Source organism: Podarcis bocagei (genome assembly GCF_964188305.1).
Source record: "Podarcis bocagei genome assembly, chromosome: 15".
Classification (NCBI taxonomy): Eukaryota; Metazoa; Chordata; class Lepidosauria; order Squamata; family Lacertidae; genus Podarcis; species Podarcis bocagei.
The window spans coordinates 46,312,456-46,334,489 of record NC_138141.1 but is presented as its reverse complement, the minus strand read 5'-3'; the positions used below and the strand labels follow the sequence as shown (position 1 = coordinate 46,334,489).

The 22,034-nt window shown below is 54.8% G+C and overlaps 1 protein-coding gene across 2 annotated transcripts in view; it reads left to right on the top strand.

The window, feature by feature from the left end:
• SMG6 (SMG6 nonsense mediated mRNA decay factor) overlaps nucleotides 1–22,034 on the top strand; it is an 89,581-nt gene that overhangs the window by 14,011 nt on the left and 53,536 nt on the right. For both annotated transcript variants that reach the window (XM_081172345.1, XM_081172344.1), the window contains exons 7-10: nucleotides 320–430; nucleotides 535–720; nucleotides 8,357–8,418; nucleotides 11,146–11,291. In XM_081172345.1, the coding sequence (XP_081028471.1) occupies nucleotides 320–430; nucleotides 535–720; nucleotides 8,357–8,418; nucleotides 11,146–11,291 (505 nt within the window). The remainder of the gene's footprint in view (nucleotides 1–319; nucleotides 431–534; nucleotides 721–8,356; nucleotides 8,419–11,145; nucleotides 11,292–22,034) is intronic.

The window sequence follows — 22,034 nt, the reverse complement described above, 5'->3', positions numbered from 1 at the left end:
ACTTGCTGGAGATTACAGGAGAGGATCCTGCCTCCTGGTTCCCTACAGGCAGCTGTTCAGCCCCTGCGAGAACAGGATGCTGGGCCATTGGCCTGATCCAGCAGGCTCTTCTTACGTTCTTAGAGTTTTGCCCCTGGCAAAGACCTTAATGCTGCGGGGCTTGTGTTTGTTGCAGTCCTAGAAGCTTCATCTGCCCCTCTCCTTCCATTGCCACCTCCCCTTTCTCAGCAAGAAGGAGGGTGTTCCCTTAGGATCCCCCCAGTCGCCCCTCTCTAGGGTACTATCTTGTAAGGGGATCTTCCTGTTGTTGTCTCCGCAGAGGAGGAAGTTGGATGCGGTCTACTACTACATGCGCAGCCTTGCGGCCAGCAACCCCATCCTCACTGCCAAGGAGAGCCTCATGAGCCTCTTCGAGGAGACCAAGCGGAAGGTAAGGGGTGGGGGGAGGGCTGCGGACCCCTTTCCTTGCCCCCAGCCTCCCTCTCTGCCCAGGAGCACCCACCCTGACCACGGCGCCTGTCCTTCCCTGTGCAGGTGGAGCAGAAGAAGAGCCCCAGCCGGCAGAGCAAAGGCAAGAAGTCAGCCTTCCGGCCTTCTGGGGATGATGCCACCCGCCTGGAGCTCTGGATCCACCCCTCGCACCCCCACGCCAGCCAGGGCCACGAGTCCGGGCGGGACTCGGAGCAGGACAACGGCCTCGGCAGCCTCAGCCCCAGCGACGTGAGTACCGTCCGTGCGGCTGAAATCCGTGTAGCATCATGTAAAGAGTGTTGCCCCTTGTGGAATTAGTTTGGTTATTGCATTTATGCCTCGCCTTTTCCTCCCAGGAGCTCCCAGGATTCCCCGCCCTCCTCATTTAATCCCCGCAACAACCCCGTGAGGTGGGTTAGCCTGAGGGCCTCGGGCTGAGCTTTGTGGCTGAGTGGGGACTTGAACCCTGGTCTCTCCCAGGCCCTCGTCCTCTGGCACTCTCACCGCTGCACCACACGACTTCCCAGGACGGGTAGATGAGCGTGTATAAATACGTGTGCAAGTCGGCCAAGAGGAGCTTATGTTGCCGGGCTCCCTCTGGCCACTGGATGGCGCTGCTCTTCTTGCTATGCAGGACAGGCTGACATGTTGCGGGGGGCGATGAGGAGAATGAGGATACAACTTGCAGTGATGGCTGGAGGGTGGTTTTTTGGTGGGGAGTACCTTGGCCCTTCCAGCCTTTGGAACGACAGTGTTAATTGAGCCATGGGCTGTGCTGGCACTATGGGTGCTGGGTGGGTGGGCTGCTTTGCTGTGGGTGCTTTGGCCTAAGAGATCCGGGGCCTTGCCAATACGTTGCCCTATTCCAAGGAAGCATCTGGGCAGAAGCAAAGGGGCAGGTTGGCAGGAAGGAGGCAAACAGAGGGTCCCGGGAGGCACATGGGCTGAGCTGGGCAAGAAGACGGGTTAGTGGCTCCTATTCCAACTAGCTCAGTGTCACCTACACAGACTGGCAGCAGGGTTTCAGGCAAGGAGCATTTCCCAGCCTTTCTTGGAGATACTGCCAAGGATTGAGCCGGGGATCTTCTGCATGCCCGGCAGAGCGCAGCTGCCCCTGACCTCTAGCCCTTCTTCTGCCAACGGCAGAGCGCAGCTGCCTCCTGCCGGGGCCCTCAGTGTCACACAGGAGTCGGTGCTCAACTGTCACTTTAAGCCTTTCGCCCGTTGGGCTCATGGAGGTTCCCTGGGGTGCCTGGCTTTCATAGAACAATAGAATTGTAGTGTAGGAAGGTACCGTTTGGGGCCATCTAGTCCAGCCCCCTGCAATGCAGGAATCTCAACTAAAAAATCCCTGACAGATGGCCAGCAAAGCTCTGCTTAAAAACCACCAAGCAAGGAGAGTCAAACACCTCCCAAGGGGAGTCCCTTCCACACTTGAACACCTCTTTCTTCATAGCACTGGAGCCCGACCTCGGGGGGGGGGAAACTCCCCTTCACTCCCCCACCTGCCTAGACTTGCGCGTTTCTGGGATCCCACTGACTCGGGGTCACCCTGTGGGCGCCCTGCCGGCAGGGCCAGCACTGCTTTTGGCCTGCTGTGCCAGGCCTGCAGAGAGCAGTTGCCGAAAGCCCTGGAGGTTGACTCAGCGAGCACTGGGGGGATCCCCCCTCCTTTCTGTTTGCGAAGCAGGTTCCCAGGCGAGAGAGAGAGGCAGAGAGAAAGACTCTGCTCCCCCCAGCCTCCTTCGCTGGTGCCGTGACGGGCAACCCAGAATGCTGCTGTGTGTGCTTCATCTCTCTCTCTCTCCCCCTCTTCCTCCTCGAGCTCCTTTGACCCGGTCACCAAAACCACCCCTCAGCTTTTATTTTTACGCCCGGCCCGTTTTTGTTTCGAGCCCTGAGGTTTGGTCTCTTTCCTCTAACGGAGAGAGAAGTTCTCCGAGGAGGAAGCCGCGGGTGCCAGGCTGCAGTTGGGCTGGTTAGACGCGGAAACCACATGCCCGGCCCCCGCGGGCTTGGGGACGTGACTCTCGGCACGCAGCGCCTTGTGCTGGAGGCGCCTGGCTCACCCCTGTCCCCTTCCACCTCCCAGCCACCAGCTGCACCCACCCCTCCTCCCTGGTGCTCTGCGTCTCGGGAGCGAAACAGGCTTTTGGGGAAACTGTCCCACCGAGCGCCGCTCCTGCTCCCTGCTGGGGCTGAGCTCCTTGCTGCCTGCAGCCCTCTTCAGGGCAGCCTTGCGTGGAGCCTGCCCCCCTTCCCCTTCCTTCCGGCCCCACTTGACCTTTCGCTGCCACCCACAAGGAGGCCGGGGTGAGGTGAAGCGAGAGTTTCCAGGCACGCAAAGGCCAAAAAAGAGAAAAGAGGCTCAGCGTCTTAATTTTAAAAGTGAGGAGAGAAGGCAGGTTGCTGTGACTACTGGGGAGCTGGTTGGCTGGAGAGGTGGGCCGCTGGGCATGGCAGGAGGGTGCCAGGCTCCCTTGACCCAGGAGAGGACCAGGCAGGATCCCATTCTGCAGAGGCCCTCAGCTCCAAGGGCTGTGCAGGCATTTACAGCCACTTGCATTGTGGTTGTGTTGTGGTTGTGTGTATGTGTGTAAACTGAGAAACTGTCCCATTTTTGTGCCCTGGTTGTTGGCTTATATTTGCTCGTTTCTTCTCTGCATCAACTTGTGGGGAGTACTCTGTAGATCACAGAATCCCTCCCTTCTGTAGCCCCAGCCACTCAGGATCCTCCCCCTTCCCTCTCTGGCTTCTGATTCCATTCCCTCCCTCAATGTTCCCCACATGCACCCCAGTTTATCAATAATCATCAGGACTAGGAGCCTATTTTTTCTTTGAAAGAAGGAACCAAGAGGTTTAGGATGTTGCATTCTAGGGCCAGTAGCAGGTTGTTCTGCTTAATGTGGAAGTGCTACAGTTTGATTTTTTTAAAAAGTGAATAACTAAATCACGATACATTGGCTTTATTAATTTATGTATTAAAAGATATGCACCCCGCCCTTCATCACAGGATAATCAGGATGGGTGACAATAAATGCAGCATATTCTGATTTCCCCCCCAAAACATCATTTGTGAAAATGGGCTTGGAATTCCAAGTGGGAAGAACACGGCGGCTGTTGCCTCCGGTTCCCCATGCCCCCTGGGGGCATCTGCTTGGCCACTGTGAGAGCAGGATGCTGGGTAAGAGGGCCTGATCCGGCTGCTGCTCCAGCAGGCCTCTCCTGATGTTTGTGAGCATTCAGGAGGTTGGAGGAAGCGCTGCTCTCCTGGCCCCCCCATTTCCCAAGGGAGGCCTGATGCCTGCTCTGGGAAAGGGTGTCTGGAGGGGGCTCTTGTGCCAACCGGTCAGACAAACACGTCTCTCCGCTGAACCCGGCCGGGTTTGTCCCTGGGTGCATCTGCTCCCTTCGCTCCTCCTTGTTACTTTTTTTTTTAGCAGCCACCCAAACTGCCCCCCACCGTGACATCCGTGGCGCTGCTCCCTCCCCTCCCGCATCCGGTCCCCTGGCAAAGAAACAAGCCTTGTCCTTCCGCTGCCCCGCGCTGGTTCCGCCGACCCTTCTCTGCTCCGCAGATGCGTCGCGGCTGCCGAGGGGAAAGTTTGCCTCCTCGCTTGATAAAGAACAGATACCAGAGTGCTGCTTCCAAACCTGAAGTAACCATTTTTAACTGGAAGCAGCCTCTCCTCCTCCTCCTCCTCCTCCTCCTCCTCCTCCTCCTCCTCCTCCTCCTAATCCCAGCCCTACCAGAGCAGCTGTGCTGGAATCCTGCCCTTATTTGGTGCCTGCCCTCCTTCCCACCAGGGATCCTGGGGCTCAGGTGCCGAGCGCAGAGCCCCAGCCCCCCGGATTGGGGCCAGATGGATCGGTGCTCAGAGCCGGGGCTGTTGCTGTCGGTGGCTCCTCGGCACAATAGCTGTGCTCTGCCTCCCCTGTGGGAGACACAGACGCCTCCATATTCCTCTTCCTGGGAGTCGCAGGCGAGGAGAGTGTTGCTGATTGACTCGGGTCCTTCTTGCTAATCAGAGGTTGTTGTGTTGGATGGTCCCCTTTCGGGGGACCTCCTGCAGGACTCTTCCTAGGTTCCTGTAAAGGATTAGGCTGGTGGTTCCCGATGGGGGGGGGGCTTCTGCCCCCTTGGTTCCATAAGCTCAAGGCCCCCTACCCTACCCCGTAAGAAGCATTATTCAGAATAGTGACACGCACAACATACTCAGGAAGATAATTACACAATAAAATTCAAAGCAGTAACAATTGCTTGTGCATTTATTTGAAATCCAATTACAGCTAGCTAGTTTATTATTATTTCAACAAAACTGATGAACCTAATCTTGTGAAAGCAGCCTTTTGAAGTCTGATAACCATTTAGCTATTGGGAGGTTTTAATGTTTGACGTTTTACTGTGTTTTTGTATTTTGTTGGAAGCCACCCAGAATGGCTGGGGCAGCCCAGTCAGATGGACAGGCTATATAATTAATAAAATTATTATTAGCAAGAGTTCTAGATACCACATTCAGGAGCAACTTAACCATTTGGTAAATTCATAATGTGATGGCTGACCTTGTGTCCTTATGTCCTTCCCATAGATATGGCATTCCTTTTATTCATAATGCCTGCTTTGGGCGCTTCCCCACCCCCAGAATCAGAGTTACTTAGAAAATGAGCTCACGGCGCTCTTATCACCATCAGTCACACTCAAGATTGTACAAACCTCCCCTAATCAGCTTTCCCTGGGAAGTTTTGCTGCGGGGCGGCACCCAAGTGTTTCAGATCGAAACGTGTGAGCGGGTGAACGATCTTCAGCCTTATCGTTATGTCTTTGTTTGTATGCTGCTTTCCCATGATGGAGCCACGCGCAAGCAGCTCATGAGAACGCACAGATTTTAAATAAAACAACATTCCAAGATAATGCATTAACAGTTGCAAAGCGAAGCGCAATGTAAACAAAAAGCCACACAAATGTCCAGGCCTGGGCTCAGCCGAGCTGCCCCTCCGTACACCCCGCCCAAACAACAAGTGCCGCCCGTGACCTCTTCCTCACTGAGGACTAGTCTGCTTTGGTGTGTTCTGTATGGGGTAGCAGGAGATGGGGGAACCCCCTCTGCATAAATGGGTTGTTGAGGCAATGAGAAAGAGCAGCCACTGGGCTGTCTTCTTTGCTCTTCGTGTTTTGCGAAGGAGGGCACAGGGGGCGCATTTCTCATCCCTCCGCCGCTTTGGGGAAGTGCATGTGTCCCCCACCTCCTCCCCCTCGCCTCGCGCAGCCGCCGCAACCAGCAGGTGGTGCCACTTCCTCTCCCGGGGGCTCCGTTTCCCTCTGGCTGTGAGAAGCAGGAGGTTCCCAGGGGGGGCCCTGCCGGCAGGTGAGTCACGCCAAGAGCACAACCACGCAGAGAGTCATTTGGAGAGCAGCCGCTGGCCTGCCCTTGAACCTTCCCACCGGCCTCTTCCCAGGGCTGAGCTCATCGGGGTCACGCGGGAGGCAGGAGGCAGGCACGCACGCTCAGAGGGAGCCGGGAAGGGGCTTTCCTTGCCCTTCTGTTCCCACCCCAGAGCACCACCACCACCATCATCACAACATTTATATTCTGCTTTTCCTCCAAGCAGCTCAAGGTGGTGTGCGCGAATCTCCCCCACTAGCATAGGAATATAAGAGCCTGGCGGCGGGATCAGGTCAGTGGCCCACCGAGCCCGGCCTCCTCTTCTCACAGGGGTAGCCCCCAAGCACGACCCCACCCCAGGAGCCCTCTCCCCTCCTGCACTTTTCAGCAGCTGCTGTCCGGAAGCCTCATGGCTGGTTGCCATCGCTAGCCCTCTCCTCTTGCGTGAATCTGTCCAATCCTCTCTTAAAAGCATCCAAGTCGGTGGCCATCGCCGCTGCGTCCTGCAGCAGAGAGGACTTCCTTCTCTCTGTCCTGAATCTTCCAACATTCCGCTTTGTTGGATGTCCACAAGTTCTCATGTTATCCTCCCAACAACCCTGTGAGGCAGGGACTCACCCAGGGAACTTCAGGAGGCTGAGTGTCAGGGGATTTTGGACCCTGGCCCCTCCCAGGTCCTAGCCCAGCGCTCTAACGCCGGGGGTAGCCAACCTGGTGCCCTCCAGGTGTTTAGGACTGCAACTCAGCCAGAATAGCCAGCATCCAGGAGTGATGAGGAGTTAATAATAATAATAATAATAATAATAATAATAATAATAATAATAATACCACCTCACCCATCTGGCTGGATTACCCCAGCCACTCTGGGAAGCTTCCAACACATAAAAAACATAATAAAGTGTCAAACATTAAAAGCTTACCAATGCAGTAGTCCTGAACCCCCCTGCTCTGACCACTGCTCTGCACTGCTTCTCTTCCATTCTTCCCAGGTTGCACCCCAACTATCTGAGGCTTCACCTATATTTAATTTACATCCCCTTCCTTTCCCCCAAAGCACTTGGGGCAATGGACACCTGTCCCCCACGTTTCTCCTTGCAACCACCCCTGTAAGGTAGGCCTGGCCAAAGGAGAAAGCTGGTGGATGGCTTGAGGTCACTCAAGGAGTTTTGTGGCCAGATGAGGGATTTGAACTCGGGTCTTCCCCGCAATGAGCCGCATTGACAGGACTTGCATGCTCTGTGTGTGTCCCTCCCTACTGGAGGGATTGGTTGGGTCCGACCCCCTGCCACCATGCTTCAGGCATTGCATGGCAACCTGTTTGCAAAATCGAGGAGGGGCAGGATATGGGATTCCTGGGCCAGTTACTGTCTTGGAAATGGATTTGTGCCACAGTTGGGTCAGTGCAGGAGAGTTGGCAAAGCAAAGGGGGGTTGGTGGTGGTAGAGTATGTCAAAAACAGAGGAAAAGCCACCTTGATTCTCTCTGTCTGGCAGCCTTTCCTCCATGTGCAGTTTGTTGTCGTTCCAGTGAATGTATTGGTTTTAATACATTGCTCTGTTTAGTTCAGTTGGTAGAGCGTGAGACTCTTAAATCTCAGGGTTGTGTGTTTGAGCGCCACGTTGGGCAAAAGATTCCTGCATTGCCAGGGGCTGGGCTAGATGTGCCTCGGGTCCTTTCCAACTCTACAGTGATTGCACCTCCCATTCAGCCTAAGAATGACCTTCGCCTCAGGCCAACCCTGTAGGATGCCCTCCAGCAAACTGTAGTTCCCAGGATACTTTGGGGGAAGCCGTGACTTTCCAAGTGGTTTAAGAATGCTTTACGGGGATGGTGTGAATCACAGGAGGGGGAGAGTTGTCGTTGCCCAGGCCCCACTCTCGGGCTTCCCTTTGGGGTATCTAGAAGGCCACTGGGAAGGCTGGACTGGCCTGCTCCAGCCAGGCTCTTAGGAAGCCCTATTGTGAAAGCAGAACCTCCATCCATGCCCAGGGACAGTCTGCCTCGGAAAACCAGAGGATGGGGACAACTGGAGAGTTGCTGCTGTTGGGCTCAGGTCCTGCTTTGGCCACTGAGGACAGGTTGCTGGACTGGCCTGACCCAGCTTCAAGGCTCTTCTTAGGTCCTTACGTGTTGCCCTCGCATTCCCCTCTGGAAAGTGGCGGTAGGTGGGCACCCCTGGGATTCCTTGCACACATGCTCCCATCGCTTGCAGAGAACCTTGTCCGCCAGCAGAGGGTGCCGTGGGCCTAGCACGTCTCCCCCCTCAAAAAATGCAGCTGTCTGGCACTTGCCCTCGCGCTTGGAGGGCCGGGGCACAGACATTTGGTTCCCATCTGCCGCCCCTCCACCCCCCTCTGCACATCCCAGGCCAGGTTATCCTGTCACCCGGGACTCTGGGCTCGTTCACAGGAAAAGGGAGCGTTCGAATTGTTTTCTCATCTTCTTCAACATCATCTTTTCTCTCTCTCTCTCTCTGCTTTCCCCCCCTCTTTCCCATGCAGCTGAACAAAAGGTTCGTCCTGAGTTTTCTCCATGCCCATGGGAAGCTGTTTACCAGGATTGGGTAAGGCTGCAGGATGTTTGTTTTATTTTTCCTACATTACGAGGCCTTTTGGAATTCCAATATTGTTAGCAACTGGGCTTGTGTTTGGAGCGGAGGGCACAGGGTGTGAAGCCGCCTCCTCCTCCTCCCTCCCCCTCCCAGGCCGGCTCTGGAGGGTGGGGCGGGTGGGGGCGAGGGAGAGGGTCAGCACTCTGGCCGGGGCTGGGGCTGGGAGCGCCACCGCAGCAGTGACGCAGGTCTGGCCCTCCTCGTCCAGCACAGCAGCTGCCCTCCTTTATCAGAACAAATTTGTCCCCAGCCAAGTCCATTCGTGCCATTTTCCCGCTGCCGCCCGGAGTTCAGGGCTAGACTGCCACTGCCTGTGGAGGTTCTGTTTAGCATGGAGGTCTGATGCCCCCCGATCTAAATCGTGTCCTCCAGGGATTGGCTCTTGACAAACTGAGGCAGATTGTCAGAGAAATGCCGAGCAGAGGAAAGGAAGTCCCTCTTAGTGCAGCGCAGAGTTAAACTGTGGAACTCCCTCCCACATGAGGCCATGATGGCCAACAGCTTGGGCGGCTTTTTAAAGGGGTTAGGCAAATTCATGGAGGAGGAGGAGGAGGCTATCGAGGGCTTTGCTCTGCCTCCACAGCTGGAGATGGGGGATGCTTCTGCGTCTCTCTTGCTGGGAACCGCAGGAGGGGAGGCTGCTGCCCTTGTGCTTCAATCCTGCTTGCGGGTTTCCCAGGGGAACACCTAGTTGGCCTCTGTGAGAAGAGGACGCTGGACCAGAAGGGCCCTGATCCACCAGGCCCTTCTGCTGTGTGCTTTATCTTGTCCACCTAGCCCAGCATCTTCCACTCTGACCGGCTGAGCCTCCCAGGATCTCTGGCAAAGAAGCATCTTTCTCCCCCATTTTCACTTGCTACCGAATTCTGGGTAGCAAGCCTGGGGATTGAACCTCCCCCATGCCAAGCATTCATTCTGCTGTCCCCGGACAGCATTTGGCTCCCAGGTTTTCCCTCAGGTGGCCATTGCTTCTTGGGTGATGGCAGAGGAGTTGGCGTTGCCCCTCTTGGGAAGCCTCCCTGGGTGCGAGGAAGAAGGAGCCTCCCATAAGGATGCCCAAGAAGTCAGCTCCAGTCTGCGCCCTCTCGGACTTCCACCATCCCTGACCACTGGCCATGCTGGCTGCTGGGTGTGCTGGGAGTTGGAGTCCAAACAATGGCCGCAGGGCCACGGGTTCACGTCAGCTCCTGCAAGGGCCGAGTTTGAGTTGGCTTCGTAACTGGGTGACCTGCAGAGCTCCCTCTGCTGTGAATGAGAGTGCAGGTGCTCATGTTTCCTGTGACAAAACAACGGAAGCGATTTCACTCACTGAGACACACACACACACACACACACACTTTCCAGTGGTAACCACGTGTAGGGTCAAAGTGGTAATTTCTCTTCACCAAAGGACTTTGTCTCCTTGTGCTCGGCAAATCTCGACGGCAGCCCCATAAAGTAGGCCAGTGTTGCTGAGAAAGAGCGGCTTTTCTCAGTCCCACACAGCCTCCCCTGCTTGCCCCACACCCCATTATTATTATTTATTACATTTATATTCCACCCTGCTGCCAAGGAGCTCAAGGTGGCGTACATGGTTCTTCTCCCCATTTTATCCACAGCCCTGCAAGGTGAGCTAGGCTGAGAGGCAGTGACTGGCCCAAGGCCACCCAGGGAGTTTCGTGGCAGAGTGGGGACTGGAACTTAATTCGACACCTCTCCACGTCTCCACAACAGCTGGCTTTCTAGCAAATTCTGCCGTTATCTTTCATCCCCATAGAATTGTAGAGGTGGAAGGGACTCCTGAGGTTTCATCTAGTCCAGCTCCTTGCAATGCACAAATCGTGGCTAAAGCATCCCTGACAGCCCCCCCCCCCACCTCTGCTTAAAAACCTCCAAGGAAGGAAAGGCCACTACCATCTGAGGGACTCCATCCCTCTGTCGTCTGGCTCTTACAGTCAGAAAGTTATTCCTGATGTTGAGTCAGAATCTCCTTTCTTGTAACTTGAAGCCATGGGTTCGAGACCTGCCCTCCAGAGCAGGAGGAAACAAGTTTGTTCCCTCTTCTATGTGACAGCCCTTGAGGTGTTTGAAGACGGCTATGCTTTCTCCTCTGAATCTCCTCTTCTCCAGGCTAAACATCCCCAGCTCCCTAAAATGTTCCTCACATGACTTGGTTCCCTGCCCCTTTCTATCATCTTGCTTGCGCTCCTCTGCTCTCAGGTTGTCGTTACGATAATTACTGTCTATTTGCAATTGTACTGGGAGATAGGTTAATAATAATAGTAATAATAATAGTAATAATAATAATAATAATAATAATAATAATAATAATAATAATAATACAGTGGTACCTCTGGTTGGAATGGGATCCGTTCCGGAGGCCTGTTCGCAACATGAAAAGAGCACAACCTGAAGTGTCGTATCTGCGCAGGTGCGCATCGCGATCTGGCGCTTATGCACGAAGCACGATTTAGCACTTCTGCACATGCACGAGTGGCGAAACCTGGAAGTAACCCTTTCCAGTATTTCCAGGTTGCCACGGGACGTAAGCTGAAAGAACGTAACGTGAAGCAAACATAACATGAGGTATGCCTGTAAAAGAAATAACAATGCAATGCAATGCAAACGGAGTTGTTAATAATGCAATGCAAATAATGAGCAACGCAAACAATATCTCCCCTCCTTCCTTGGTTTCTTCAGGATGGAGACCTTCCCTGCCGTGGCTGCTGAGGTCCTGAGCGAGTTCCGGGTGCTGCTGGGGCACAGCCCCTCGCCCATCGGAAGCACCCGCCTGCTGCAACTCATGGCCATCAACATGTTTGCTGTCTACAACTCACAGCCCAAAGGTACTGGAGGGGGGCAGGTGGGGGAAGGAGTCAGGAAGGAGCCCCAGACCTTGGTCCTCAGGCGCTGGGTTTGTGAGCGGGATGCAACTCTGGTGCCCAGGAGGCCCTTTGGAAGTCGCAGGTTGAGAAAACTGCTGAATTCCAAAACCCCAGCGGGCAGAGTTGAGATCTTGAGAGCAACTCTTGCTGGTTAGCGTCCAGCTCAGGGTTCCCATGGGACCATTTGCTTCCTGTGTGGAGAGGCGCTTATAAGAGCCTAAGGAGAGCCCTGTGCCAGCTGGATCAGGCCAGCTTGTTTATCAGCCTGTTTTCGCAATGGCCAGCCAATGTGAAGAAGCCTGCAAGCAGGACCTGATCGCTACAACAGCTCTCTAGTTGTTGTTGCCCGTCACCCGGTATTCAGAGGTAGACTGTCCCTGGGCATGGAGGTTCTGCTATCGCAATTGGCCCTGCTCCCCCCCCCCTGCCAAAGGGGGCCCACCTTGTTTCAGCATCCTATTCTTTCAGTGGCCAACCAGGTGCCCCCTAGGGGAAGAAGCTAGCAGCAGAACCCGAGGGCTACAGCAGGGCACTCCCCACCTGCCATTCCCAATGTAGTACCTCTAGGCAGGCTGCCTTTGTCCTTCCTGGTGGGCAGAAGCAGCCAGTGGGTTTGGTCCAAGGAAGGGCCTCCTTTTCTCCCCCTGCCCCTTCAGTGTTTGTCTCTGACACATCGAAAGAGTCTTTCTCAGCCCTGCCTAGAGGTGCTGGTGATCGAGCCTGGGCCTCCCCTAAATTCTCCCCCTGTAGCCCTCCTGCTGTGGCCGTCATCCTCATGGGAGAGCAGTGCCAGCAGATCCTGGGGCCAGCAGGTCAGATCTGTGGCTCTCCTGCTGTGATGTCCTCTATGGCACCCAGAAAGCATTGCTTGCACAACCTTTCTCTTTCCTTTGAGCCTTGGTCTTCCTTGCTCCTTCATTATCATCTTGTTGACTGACAGTCCCATCCTGTCCCCCACCCCACTCTGCCTCGGAAGTGCTGTAGGGGAAGGTGATGCCTGGCCAGCCCCCTTTTGGTAGTTCCTTGGCAGTCCGGAACAGCCCCCCCCCACCACCCCAGAAGCTGCGATCTCTGTCCCTTGCATGCCGTCTCTCTCCAGAAGGAGGTGCTGGCGGGCTCCCTTTGCCCCCAGGAGGACCAGGAGGAGGCCAGCGCAACACCTTGCCCCAGGTGTCCTCCTTGGGCGCTTTGGTAGCCAGCTGCACACCCGCCTGGCAGGGAAGTGCCGGGTGCCTTTATCCTGACCGCAGACGCGTGGAGAATGTGGTTGGTGGGGTTTTTTTTAAAGGGGGGGAATCTGTAATTTGGGCACAGGGAGAGAGGGGTGGCTGGAACGGAGTTTGCAAGCGAGCTAATTGAAGCCGTGCCTTGTGGCAGGGCATCTCCGGCTCGCAGGACTCCCCCCCCTCCCCCACCCATCTGTGCCCAATTTACTCCAATCTGGTCTCGGTGGGGCTTTTCTCCCACCCCCAAAGCCCACCCCCTTTCTCTCTCTCTCTCTTTCCCCCTTTTAATAATTTGTTTTATAATTCCTGGAATCAAACCCATCTCAAACACACTGTTCTGTTTTACTATATTATTGGATTATACTTCCTATAAATCACTGGAGGGATGTTCATAGGGCCACCGCCGGGATCACTTCCCTTCGCCGCAAACCCCCCCCCCCCCCCGCCCCAGGCACGTCTTACACACATATCCAGGCAGTTTGTCTTCTGGCCTTTTTGTGCCCTTCCCAGCTGAGCAGGGCAACAGTTCCCCCCCCCCCCCGAACCAGCCAACTTCAGGCTGTGGCTCCATCTGGCTGCTCACGAGCTTTTTGGCCTGTTGGGCAGAACAAACCCCCCCCCCCATACACTCCTCTGAAGCTTCTCCCCTGAGCCAATTATGGGAGGTCAGGGTTGGGAAGCCCTGTTGCACAAATGACAGGCCTTGCACTGGCCTTCTGGCGATGTGGCTTAGCAGGTGACCCTCCCTCCCTCTGTATTACGTGGAGAAGGAGCCTCTGAAGAGCAGCCGCTGGATCAGGCCAAGATGGGTCTGTCTAGCCCAGCAACCTGTTCTCACGGGCCAGCCAGGTGTCCCTGTGGAAAGCCTGTGCTCCACAGCAACACACCCCTCTTGCGGTTTGCAGCAACTGGCGTTTGGGATCGTTGCTGCCTCCGACTGCGGAGGTAGAGAGAGCATCCATCAGGGCTAGGAGCCCTCCACGAGTTGTCTTTCAAAGCCATCCTGGTTGGTGGCCATCCTTGTTTCCTGTGGCAGTGAGTTCCACAGTTCAGCTGCCCCTGTGTGGGCACCTCCCTGTAATATCAGGCATGTAAAACGTTGATTTACATTTTAATCTCTTCTCAGTTCATTGCTGGTTTTATTCTTGGAACTAAATGTTGTCATTTAGTCGTGTCCGTCTCTTCATGACCCCATGGACCAGAGCACGCCAGGCACTTCTGTCTTCCACTGCCTCCTGCAGTTTAGTCAAACTCATGCTGGTAGCTTTGAGAACACTATCCAACCATCTCGTCCTCTGTCGTCCCCTTCTCCTTGTGCCCTCCATCTTTCCCAACATCAGGATCTTTTCCAGGGAGTCTTCTCTTCTCATGAGGTGGCCAAAGTCTTGGAGCCTCAGCTTCAGGATCTGTCCTTCCAGGGAGCACTCAGGGCTGATTTCCTTCAGAATGGATAGGTTTGATCTTCTTGCAGTCCATGGGACTCTCAAGAGTCTCCTCCAGCACCAGAATTCAACAGCGTCCATTCTTCGGCGATCAGCCTTCTTTATGGTCCAGCTCTCACTTCCATATATCACTACTGGGAAAACCAGAGCTTTAACTATACGGGCCTTTGTTGGCAAGGTGATGTCTCTGCTTTTTAAGGTGCTGTCTAGGTTTGGAACTAAATAGTTGGCTTTAACTATTTTTACTGATAACATTTCTTTTTGCGAATAGTTTTGAGAGATTTATTTTTTAAAAAAAGTTAAGCTGCGCATTAATTTTATGAAATAAATCAAATCAACAGCCTGCCCACCAAACCGAGGCCCGACTCCCGGACCCTTTCAGAAGGGCCCTTGTGGTTCCCCAGAGTTCCTCCGAGGCCTGTCCGCAACGTCTTTTTACCAGTGCCTCCTCGATGTGCAAACCACGCGGCATCTACCAGGACCGGAAAGCCCCAAGCCGAGTCCAGTTTTCTCAGCCGCCTATAAAAATAATGCCGGCTCATCTGCTGCAGCCTTGGTTTAGTGGCCTTTTAAAATTAGCCCCTCTGGAGTATTTGAGTGTAACCTCAGGCTCCTGGGAGCAGAAAGAGACGCATGGGGAAGTGGCCCCCAACCCCGCTCTCAAACCCCAGTCTCCACGCTGCACCTCTTCACCCACAGCCCAGGTGAGCCGTGGGGGGGGGGGGGGACCAGAAAAGCTGCAGTGACAAAGTGGGACTGGGTTGGGAGCAGGGAGGATGCCGAGTGTTTGCAGGTAACCGGGGATTGGGGCCGCCTGCTTGCAGCCAGCAGACGAGGCAGCTGCCTTATACCTGGTTGGGCTATTTGTCCATCCAGCCCCCTGTTCTCTGCTCCAACTGGCAGCTGGTCTCCAGAGTCTCAGGCTGAGGGGAAGAACCCTTCCATCACCGGGGAAGCTCCGTGGCAGAGCATCTGCCTTGCATGCAGAAGGTCCCCTGTTCAGTCCCCATCAGCATCTCCAGGCAGGGCTGGGAATGGTCCCCTGCCTAAAACCTTGGAGAGCCATTGCTGCCAGCCAGTGAAGACAGTACTGAGCTAAAGGGAGCCAACAATCTCAGTATACGGCAGCTCCCTAACTTCCTGGAAGCTTGCTCATCCGTAGCTCAGCGGTAGTGCACATGCTTGGCTTGCAGAAGGTCCCAGGTTCCATCCCTGGCAACATCTCTGCGTAGGGTTGAAGAAAAGACTCCTGCCTAAAACCCTGGAGAGCTATTGCTGCCAGTCAGTGAAGATCAGCCTGAGCTCGATGGACTCTGCATCAGGCGGCTTCCTATGTGCTCAAGATCCATTTTTAACTGATGATGCTGGTGGCTGAACCTGGGACCTTCTGCATGCAGAAGTAGGTGCTGAAGAAGTTTCAGTCCTTGTGCCCTCCAAATGACCTCTGACCAGCCCCGGCCAGCAGTGCCTTAGCCCAGGGCAGACAGAGAGCACCAGGCTGACAAAGGCTGATTCATCAGTTAAGTTCTGGGCGGCCAGAGCAGTATATCTGAATGGGCAGCTCACCAGGGTGGCAAAGCCTGCTGCATTTTTACTTATTTTTTGCTTTCTAGGTTGCATTTCATTTTTCAAGGTCTGAGATACCTTGAAACCATTTTTTTTAAAGGTGGGATGCATCTGAAAACAAAAACCCCTAATCAACAAAGGTTTCCTTGCTTGTTTCCATGACGGAAGGAAAGGCTCTATTTGCGGAGGTTCCTCTCTCACACCCGCTGTTCCCACAGAGGCTCGTGCCACCGTCTTTTAAGGTGCCCACAAGGCCGTCAGTTGTTCAGACTGGAAGACCTGTCCCTCTTGCAGCGCTTGGGTAGTTAAGCTATGGAATTGACTCCCATGAAAGCTCGTGATGGGCACCAGTTTAGATGGCTTTAAAAAGATAATGGGGGGGGGGAGTGGTTCAGTCCTCTGCCTCTCCAGGTAGAGCTGAGAAATACAGGAGAGTCAGTGCAAACGCTTGCAAGCTAAATGAGCTGTGGGCCTGTCTCAGTAGGAAGGCCGTTTCCTACATTTGTCTGGGAGGAGTAAACCTGCATCGTGTGACTGTGAGAAGGGGGTGCCCCCTGAGTCCGCTTGCCAGCTGGTTGTGGGCAGCAGCCCCTTTGGGGTCCGCAAAGCAGCCAGGCTGACTCCCTTAAATCCTGCCTTGTCTGTCGGGGCCTGTTTCCCAGAACCCTCCTGGGCCACCCTTTGCCATCATCTCACATCTTGCTGAGCAGAGCAAGAGTGGGGGGCAAATCCTGCTGTGGTGCTCCGCTCCTGCTTGTGGGCTTCTGCATGGGGCAGGAAGCTGGACTAGGCGCTGGGTCCCCTCTGGCCTGATCCAGCTGCATTCTTATGAGGGGCTGGCAGAGCAGCTTCCTTTCACGTGGAAGCTCCTGAGTTTGATTCCTACCGTTTCCGGCCAAAAAGGGACTCGGCAGCTGGTGGTAGGGAAAGGGGTCTTTTCTGCCTGAGGACCCTGGTGGGCTGCTGCCAGTCAGAGCCTGCAATGCTGGGCTAGGCAGAGAAGAGTCTGAACTGTGGTGGCCCCTTTGAAAAGCCATGGCAGATTGCCTTGCAAGCCCTGTCTGGTTAGAGCAGCCTTTCTCAACCTGTGGGTCCCCAGATGATGTTGAACTACAACTCCCATCACCCCTAACTAGCAAGGCCAGAGCTCAGGGATGATGGGAGTTGTAGTCCAACAACATCTGGGGAGCCAAAGGTTCAGAACTGCTGGGTTAGAGTGTCAGAGGAGGGCCTGGGAGGAGGCTGCTCTTCCTCTGTCTGATCTACCTCATAGGGTTGTTGTGAAGGAGTTTCTCTCACCGCCATCCCATGCTGTGTGTGTGTGTGTCATATTGCCTGATCCCTCACTCAGCAAGCTTCAGAACTGGGCCAGAATTAGAACTCAGGACCACTACCCCCAAGAGCCATGCCACATCTGGATCAGGCCCAAGGGGGCCCATCTGGCCCAGCACCCTAGCCTCACAGTGCTCCTTAGAACCTGGGGGTCTAGATAGACTGCCTCTGGGCCTGGAGGTTCTGTAAGAAAAGAGTCCCGTTCCCCCCCCCCCCCAGATCAGGCCCTCCTAGTGCAGCATCCAACCTGCCCTGCCTCCCCTGAACTTTTCCTCTCTCCGTTTTCCTGCCTGAGCGGAGCATCCTCTGGGCAGCGTGAGGGGAGCTCTCCGGTGGGGACGTGGGATGGGGAGGGAGCTGCGTCCCAGGCCGCTGAGCCTGCCTGCCCGCCTGCCTCTTAAAAGCCTGCAGCAGCCAGCGAGCGGAAGCCCTGCACTCCGGCCCATCTGCGCCTGCCGAGGGAGACGCAGCGCAGCTGCTGTTGCTCCGAGTCGCTGGCGCAGCGCAAGAGAGAGGGAGGGAGCCAGATCTGCTGTCTGTTGGGGTTTACTGCTGTCTACATTGAAACATGGCTGGGGCTGGGGGGGGGGGGCTGGGGCTCAGAATGGGGTGGGGGGAGCCGGTGGCACCATGCCAGCCCCAGTTAGCCTGGCCTCCCCCCAACCTTCCCCCCCAACCCCCCAACTGATGCTTTAAAGTCACATTTCCAGGCCAGACATAGAATTAATCTCTGGGCACTTCAGATTGCTGGCAGCCCAAAGCAGGATGTGGGATTTTTCTCTCTCTCTCTTTCTCTCTCTCTCTCTCTGTGTCTTGGCTGACTTTTTTACCTCTCGAAGAATTTGGAAGGGCCGTGAGAGTCCCTCCTCCCCCCCCTCCCTTTTCGCCTTGGTGCCGCGAAGCTTTTCTGCTCGCTGATCGCCCTGCTGTGGCTTCGCCCCTAATAGATTTCATATGTCGATGCCGTTGACATCAGTATCAAACTATTCTACATGTGATCTGGTGTGTTTCCTGCAGGAAATCTGCAAGATATTTATTAAGAACTAATAAAATAAACCTCTCCCCGAGCTTTTAGGTAGTTTTCAATTGTCCGCGTCTCCCTCGTTTCCTTTTATCAACTGGGGGGGGGGTGCTTTGTTTTTGTTTTGTTTTTTGCTCTTCCCTCTGACCATCACAAAAAAGACACCCACCCAAAGGCACTGAAGAAGCCAGAATATTTTGGGGCGGGTGGTTTGAGGGAAGAAAGAGACAGCTCTGCAAAGACCTGCGTCTTCAGGGCTTGAATTAACAGGGGCTGCAATGGCTGTGCCTGTTCTTTTTATAGCACACCCTCCTTTTGTGTGTGTGTGTGTGTGTGTGTGTGTGTGTGTGTGTGTGGCTTCAGCAGCCTTCACACCAGCGCTTAGAGGGCTGCCTTTGCACTACTGTTAAATTTCCTGCCCCTCTCGCAGCTGGGGACGGTTAGCTTGCAAATTGAAGTAATCCTGGTCAAGAAGAAGGCCGCCTTGGGTGCCCTGGGCCCTGCGTTCAGGATGCGTGTGAAGGAGGGCAGCGAGCATGGGCTGGCCCCCTTCTTTCCCTTTCCAAGATAGCCATCTGGGGCTGGAGCAGAGGGGCGTGGGGGGCAGCCCCTTCCCCTGCCTCCAGCCCCCTAAACAGTTGCAAGAAGCTGAGGGCCGTTGTCTGCAGTGCCCAGACTCCTTCCCTCCCTCTGGATGGTCAGACAGGATCTTCCGCTGCACCACCCTAGGCTGCCATAGAGTTGTAGCCTTGGAAGGAATCCCAGAGGTCATCTAGTCCAACCCCCTGCAATGTAGAAACCGCAACTGAATATTCCCTGGGAGATGGCCACGCTCGCTATGCTTAAAAGCCTCCAAGGAATTAGTATTCATATTAGTATTAGTATTAGTATTAGTATTCGCCGCCCATCCAACTGGGTTGTCCCCACCACTCTGAGCTGCTCCCAACAAAATATTAAAAACACAATAAAGCATCAGACATTGAAAACTTCCCTATACAGGGCTGCCAAGGGAGTCCATTCCCCTGCCAGCTTAGTAATGGAGCTTTAGGTCTTTTGCCCCTTTGGGGGGGAAGATTTCTCAGAAGCTCATGCAACTCCTTTCCAGAAAAGGCACATTTTCTTCCCCTTTTCTTTTTGAAACCCATTACATGTGCGTGTGGCCCCCTGGGATGCTTTCCTGTGTCTCTTGTGTGGCTCGGGGGGGGGCAGAGAAACACTGGCGCTCAGGAAGGGTCACACAGGATACTCTCCCCACCCCCAATATACACTGGGCTATGGGCTAGAGCGGCAAGAGGCAGCCACTGGCGCACGGCAAACATCCCCAAGCACCCTGGGCTGACATCTGGTGCAGGGCAGACATCCCTCCCATTAATTAGGGGGGCTAGCAAAAGAAAAAAAAATGGGGAAGAAAAAATCTTTTTATTGTACAAACTGATGGCGGGCTGCTTGGCTCTCCTGCAGCACAGGATCCGATATTCGAAACAATAAAAAATGTGTGTCCCCCACTCCTTTAGGTAACTTTTTTAAAAATTGCATGCTTACCAGCCCCCCTGGAGGGGCTGTTTGGGGAGGGTGGGCCCACTGGCCGCTGTGCCTGGCCTGTACCCATCCTTGAGAGGTGGCTGACGCTGGCACCAGAAGAAAGGCAGCCCCGTTTTTCCAAGAACTCTGCTCTTTCTCAGCTTGATAAGCATTTGAACGCAACGCCGCTCGATTGGAATTGGCAGGGTGTCCTCATTCTTTTGTCTGCCTGTTTATTTTTCCCCTCATCCCTCCACATGTGCTCGGCAGCCCACGGATGAGGCACCCCCAAGACCCGGAGGCTGGGAAAACGTGGTGCGGAGGCCGTGCCAGGACCCCCTCTTTCCGCAGCCGGGCAGCGGCTCCCAAGGCTGCAAGTGAGGAGGACTGGGCAGTAGAAGCCAGCTCAGCTTAGGTTTAATCTTGGGAAGGGTCAAGGCTCTGCCAAGTGGAGATGTTTTCAAGTGCAGGCTGCCATTGGCCCCCCAGCCTCTGGGCCTCATCCAGCAGCCGGACTCTTCTTTCACACTGGTGGGGAATTGGTCTGTCAATATCTGTTAGCTGTAACAGACCCAGGAAAGGTGCCTGGCCCTCACCCAAGTGCCCAGGACTGTTGCACCGGCCTTTGCCAACCAGGTGTCCTGCACTACAACTCCCAGCCACCAACGTGAATCGATTAAATATATATATAAATCCACTGCATTTATATCCCACCTTTTCCTCAGTGGGGCTCAAGGTACATGGTTCTGGCCCTCATTTAATCCCCACAACAGCCCTGTCAGGTGGGAGAGGCTGAGAGTGAGTGATCAGCCCCCGGGGTCACCCAGGGAGCAGTCCCAAAATGCCAGGCTGGTGGAGGCTGAGACTCATCCACAGCCCCAGTAACAAACGCAGGAAGCTCTGTGATCAGGGGGACTGAGCAGGATGCTGCAGTGCCGTCCCATGAGGACTAGGAACTTGGCCTTTGAAGTCTGCTCTGCTCGGGGACGCAGTGTTCTGTGCACCAGCCCAAACGCAGCACCGGCTGCATGAATAGCAACCGCCAGTCAGGCTTGTGGAAGGCAAGTGTCCTCCTGAGTCCTGCGGTGCGGATCCCCCCTGCCTTCAGGGGAAGATGAGGGCAGAAGGTGGGAAGAAAGGCTTAGCAAAAGGCAGAAGTTAGTGGGCTCTTCTTCCTTGGTGGTTTCTAAGCAGAGGCCAGGTGGCCGTCTGTCAGGGATGCTTTAGCTGGGATTGCGAGGCGGGACTAGATGGTCCTTGGGGTCACTTCCAACTCTGCAAGTCTATGATTCTGCGGAAACCCCAAATGCCCAAGCGGGTGGATCAAAGACCTTGATCAGTATGCAGCAGTAATGCCACACAAGCAGGTGGGCAGCAAGCTGTGTGTGTGTATCCGTGTGTGTGTGTGTGTGTGTGTGTGTGTGCGCGCGCGCGCGCCCAAAGGACTTTGGAGCCCTGAATTCTAGCTTAGAATAAGCCCATCCCTGAAAAGCTGTGCAAGAGAGAGCCGTCATTCTGGCAAGGCGGCTCTCGCGGCGCAGGATTCTGACTCCTTCAAGAAGTTCTTGCCACAGACCAGACCGGTCTGTTTCCTTGGCTACAGTCTGATGCTCTCCCGAGTGGGGGGAGTCTCAAAGCTGGAGCAAGGGGGGGGGAGTTTTTAAGCAGAGGTCGGACGGCCACCTGTTGGGGATTCTTGAGCTGTGCTCCCTGCATTGCAGTGGGCTGTGCTGGATGACCTTTGGGGGACCCTGCCAACTCTGCAGTTCTCAGTTGGAACTAGATGAGCCTTGGCATTGTGCTTGTGAGTTAACGGGGGGCTGCTTGTTGGAGGGGGGTGCCACTTAGTAAAGCTGGCTGGATCTCCTGCACTGGGTGGGGGTTAGGGTGGTAGGGGAGCCTTCCCCTCCTGCAGAAAAGAAAAACCCTTTTGGTCAGAAGTGCCTGCCAGAGGGGCCTTCTGCTTAGCCCTGTGCTGGCGTCCTGTGGCATGGGTGCCAGGGCCAAGAGAAATGTCCCCTGCCCGGGGGGCTTTGACTTCTTTTTCCCTCCTAGTGGCATCTGCCCTTCCTTTGCTGCTCTCCCCCCGCCCCCAGCAGTCCTCCTCAATTCCACACTGGGGTTTTTTCTCTCCCCCCCCCCCGCCCCGGTCTATCTTTTTCCATCTCTCTGTCTCTCTTCGTAACAGTTTTTAATAATGTTTTAGTTAGTTCCAGCCCTTTTCCCTCAATGGATCCCATTGGAAAAAAACAAAAAGCATTTTGAAAGGAAACAGTTATACACTTCCCTTCCTTTGAAACTCTTGCTGGCACCTTTTCCAGCGCAGTAAACCATACAACATGGATTTTCAAGAGTTTCCAAACACAGACATGCTGGCGTTAAATTTATGAAAAAATGTTTTATTCGGCCGTGTGCTCCAGAAAGAGAGAGGAGCCTCGGAGCGGCTGGTCAGAGTTGAAACCCAAGCCCCCGGCTCGGAATCAGGCTCCCCCCAAACCTGCTAGGAGACGCAGCTGCCAACCCCAGGCAGCTTGCTGGGCCTTTCCCAGTGCCTCTGCAGCTTCTCCTCTCCCAGAAAGGAAAGCCGGGGGGGGGG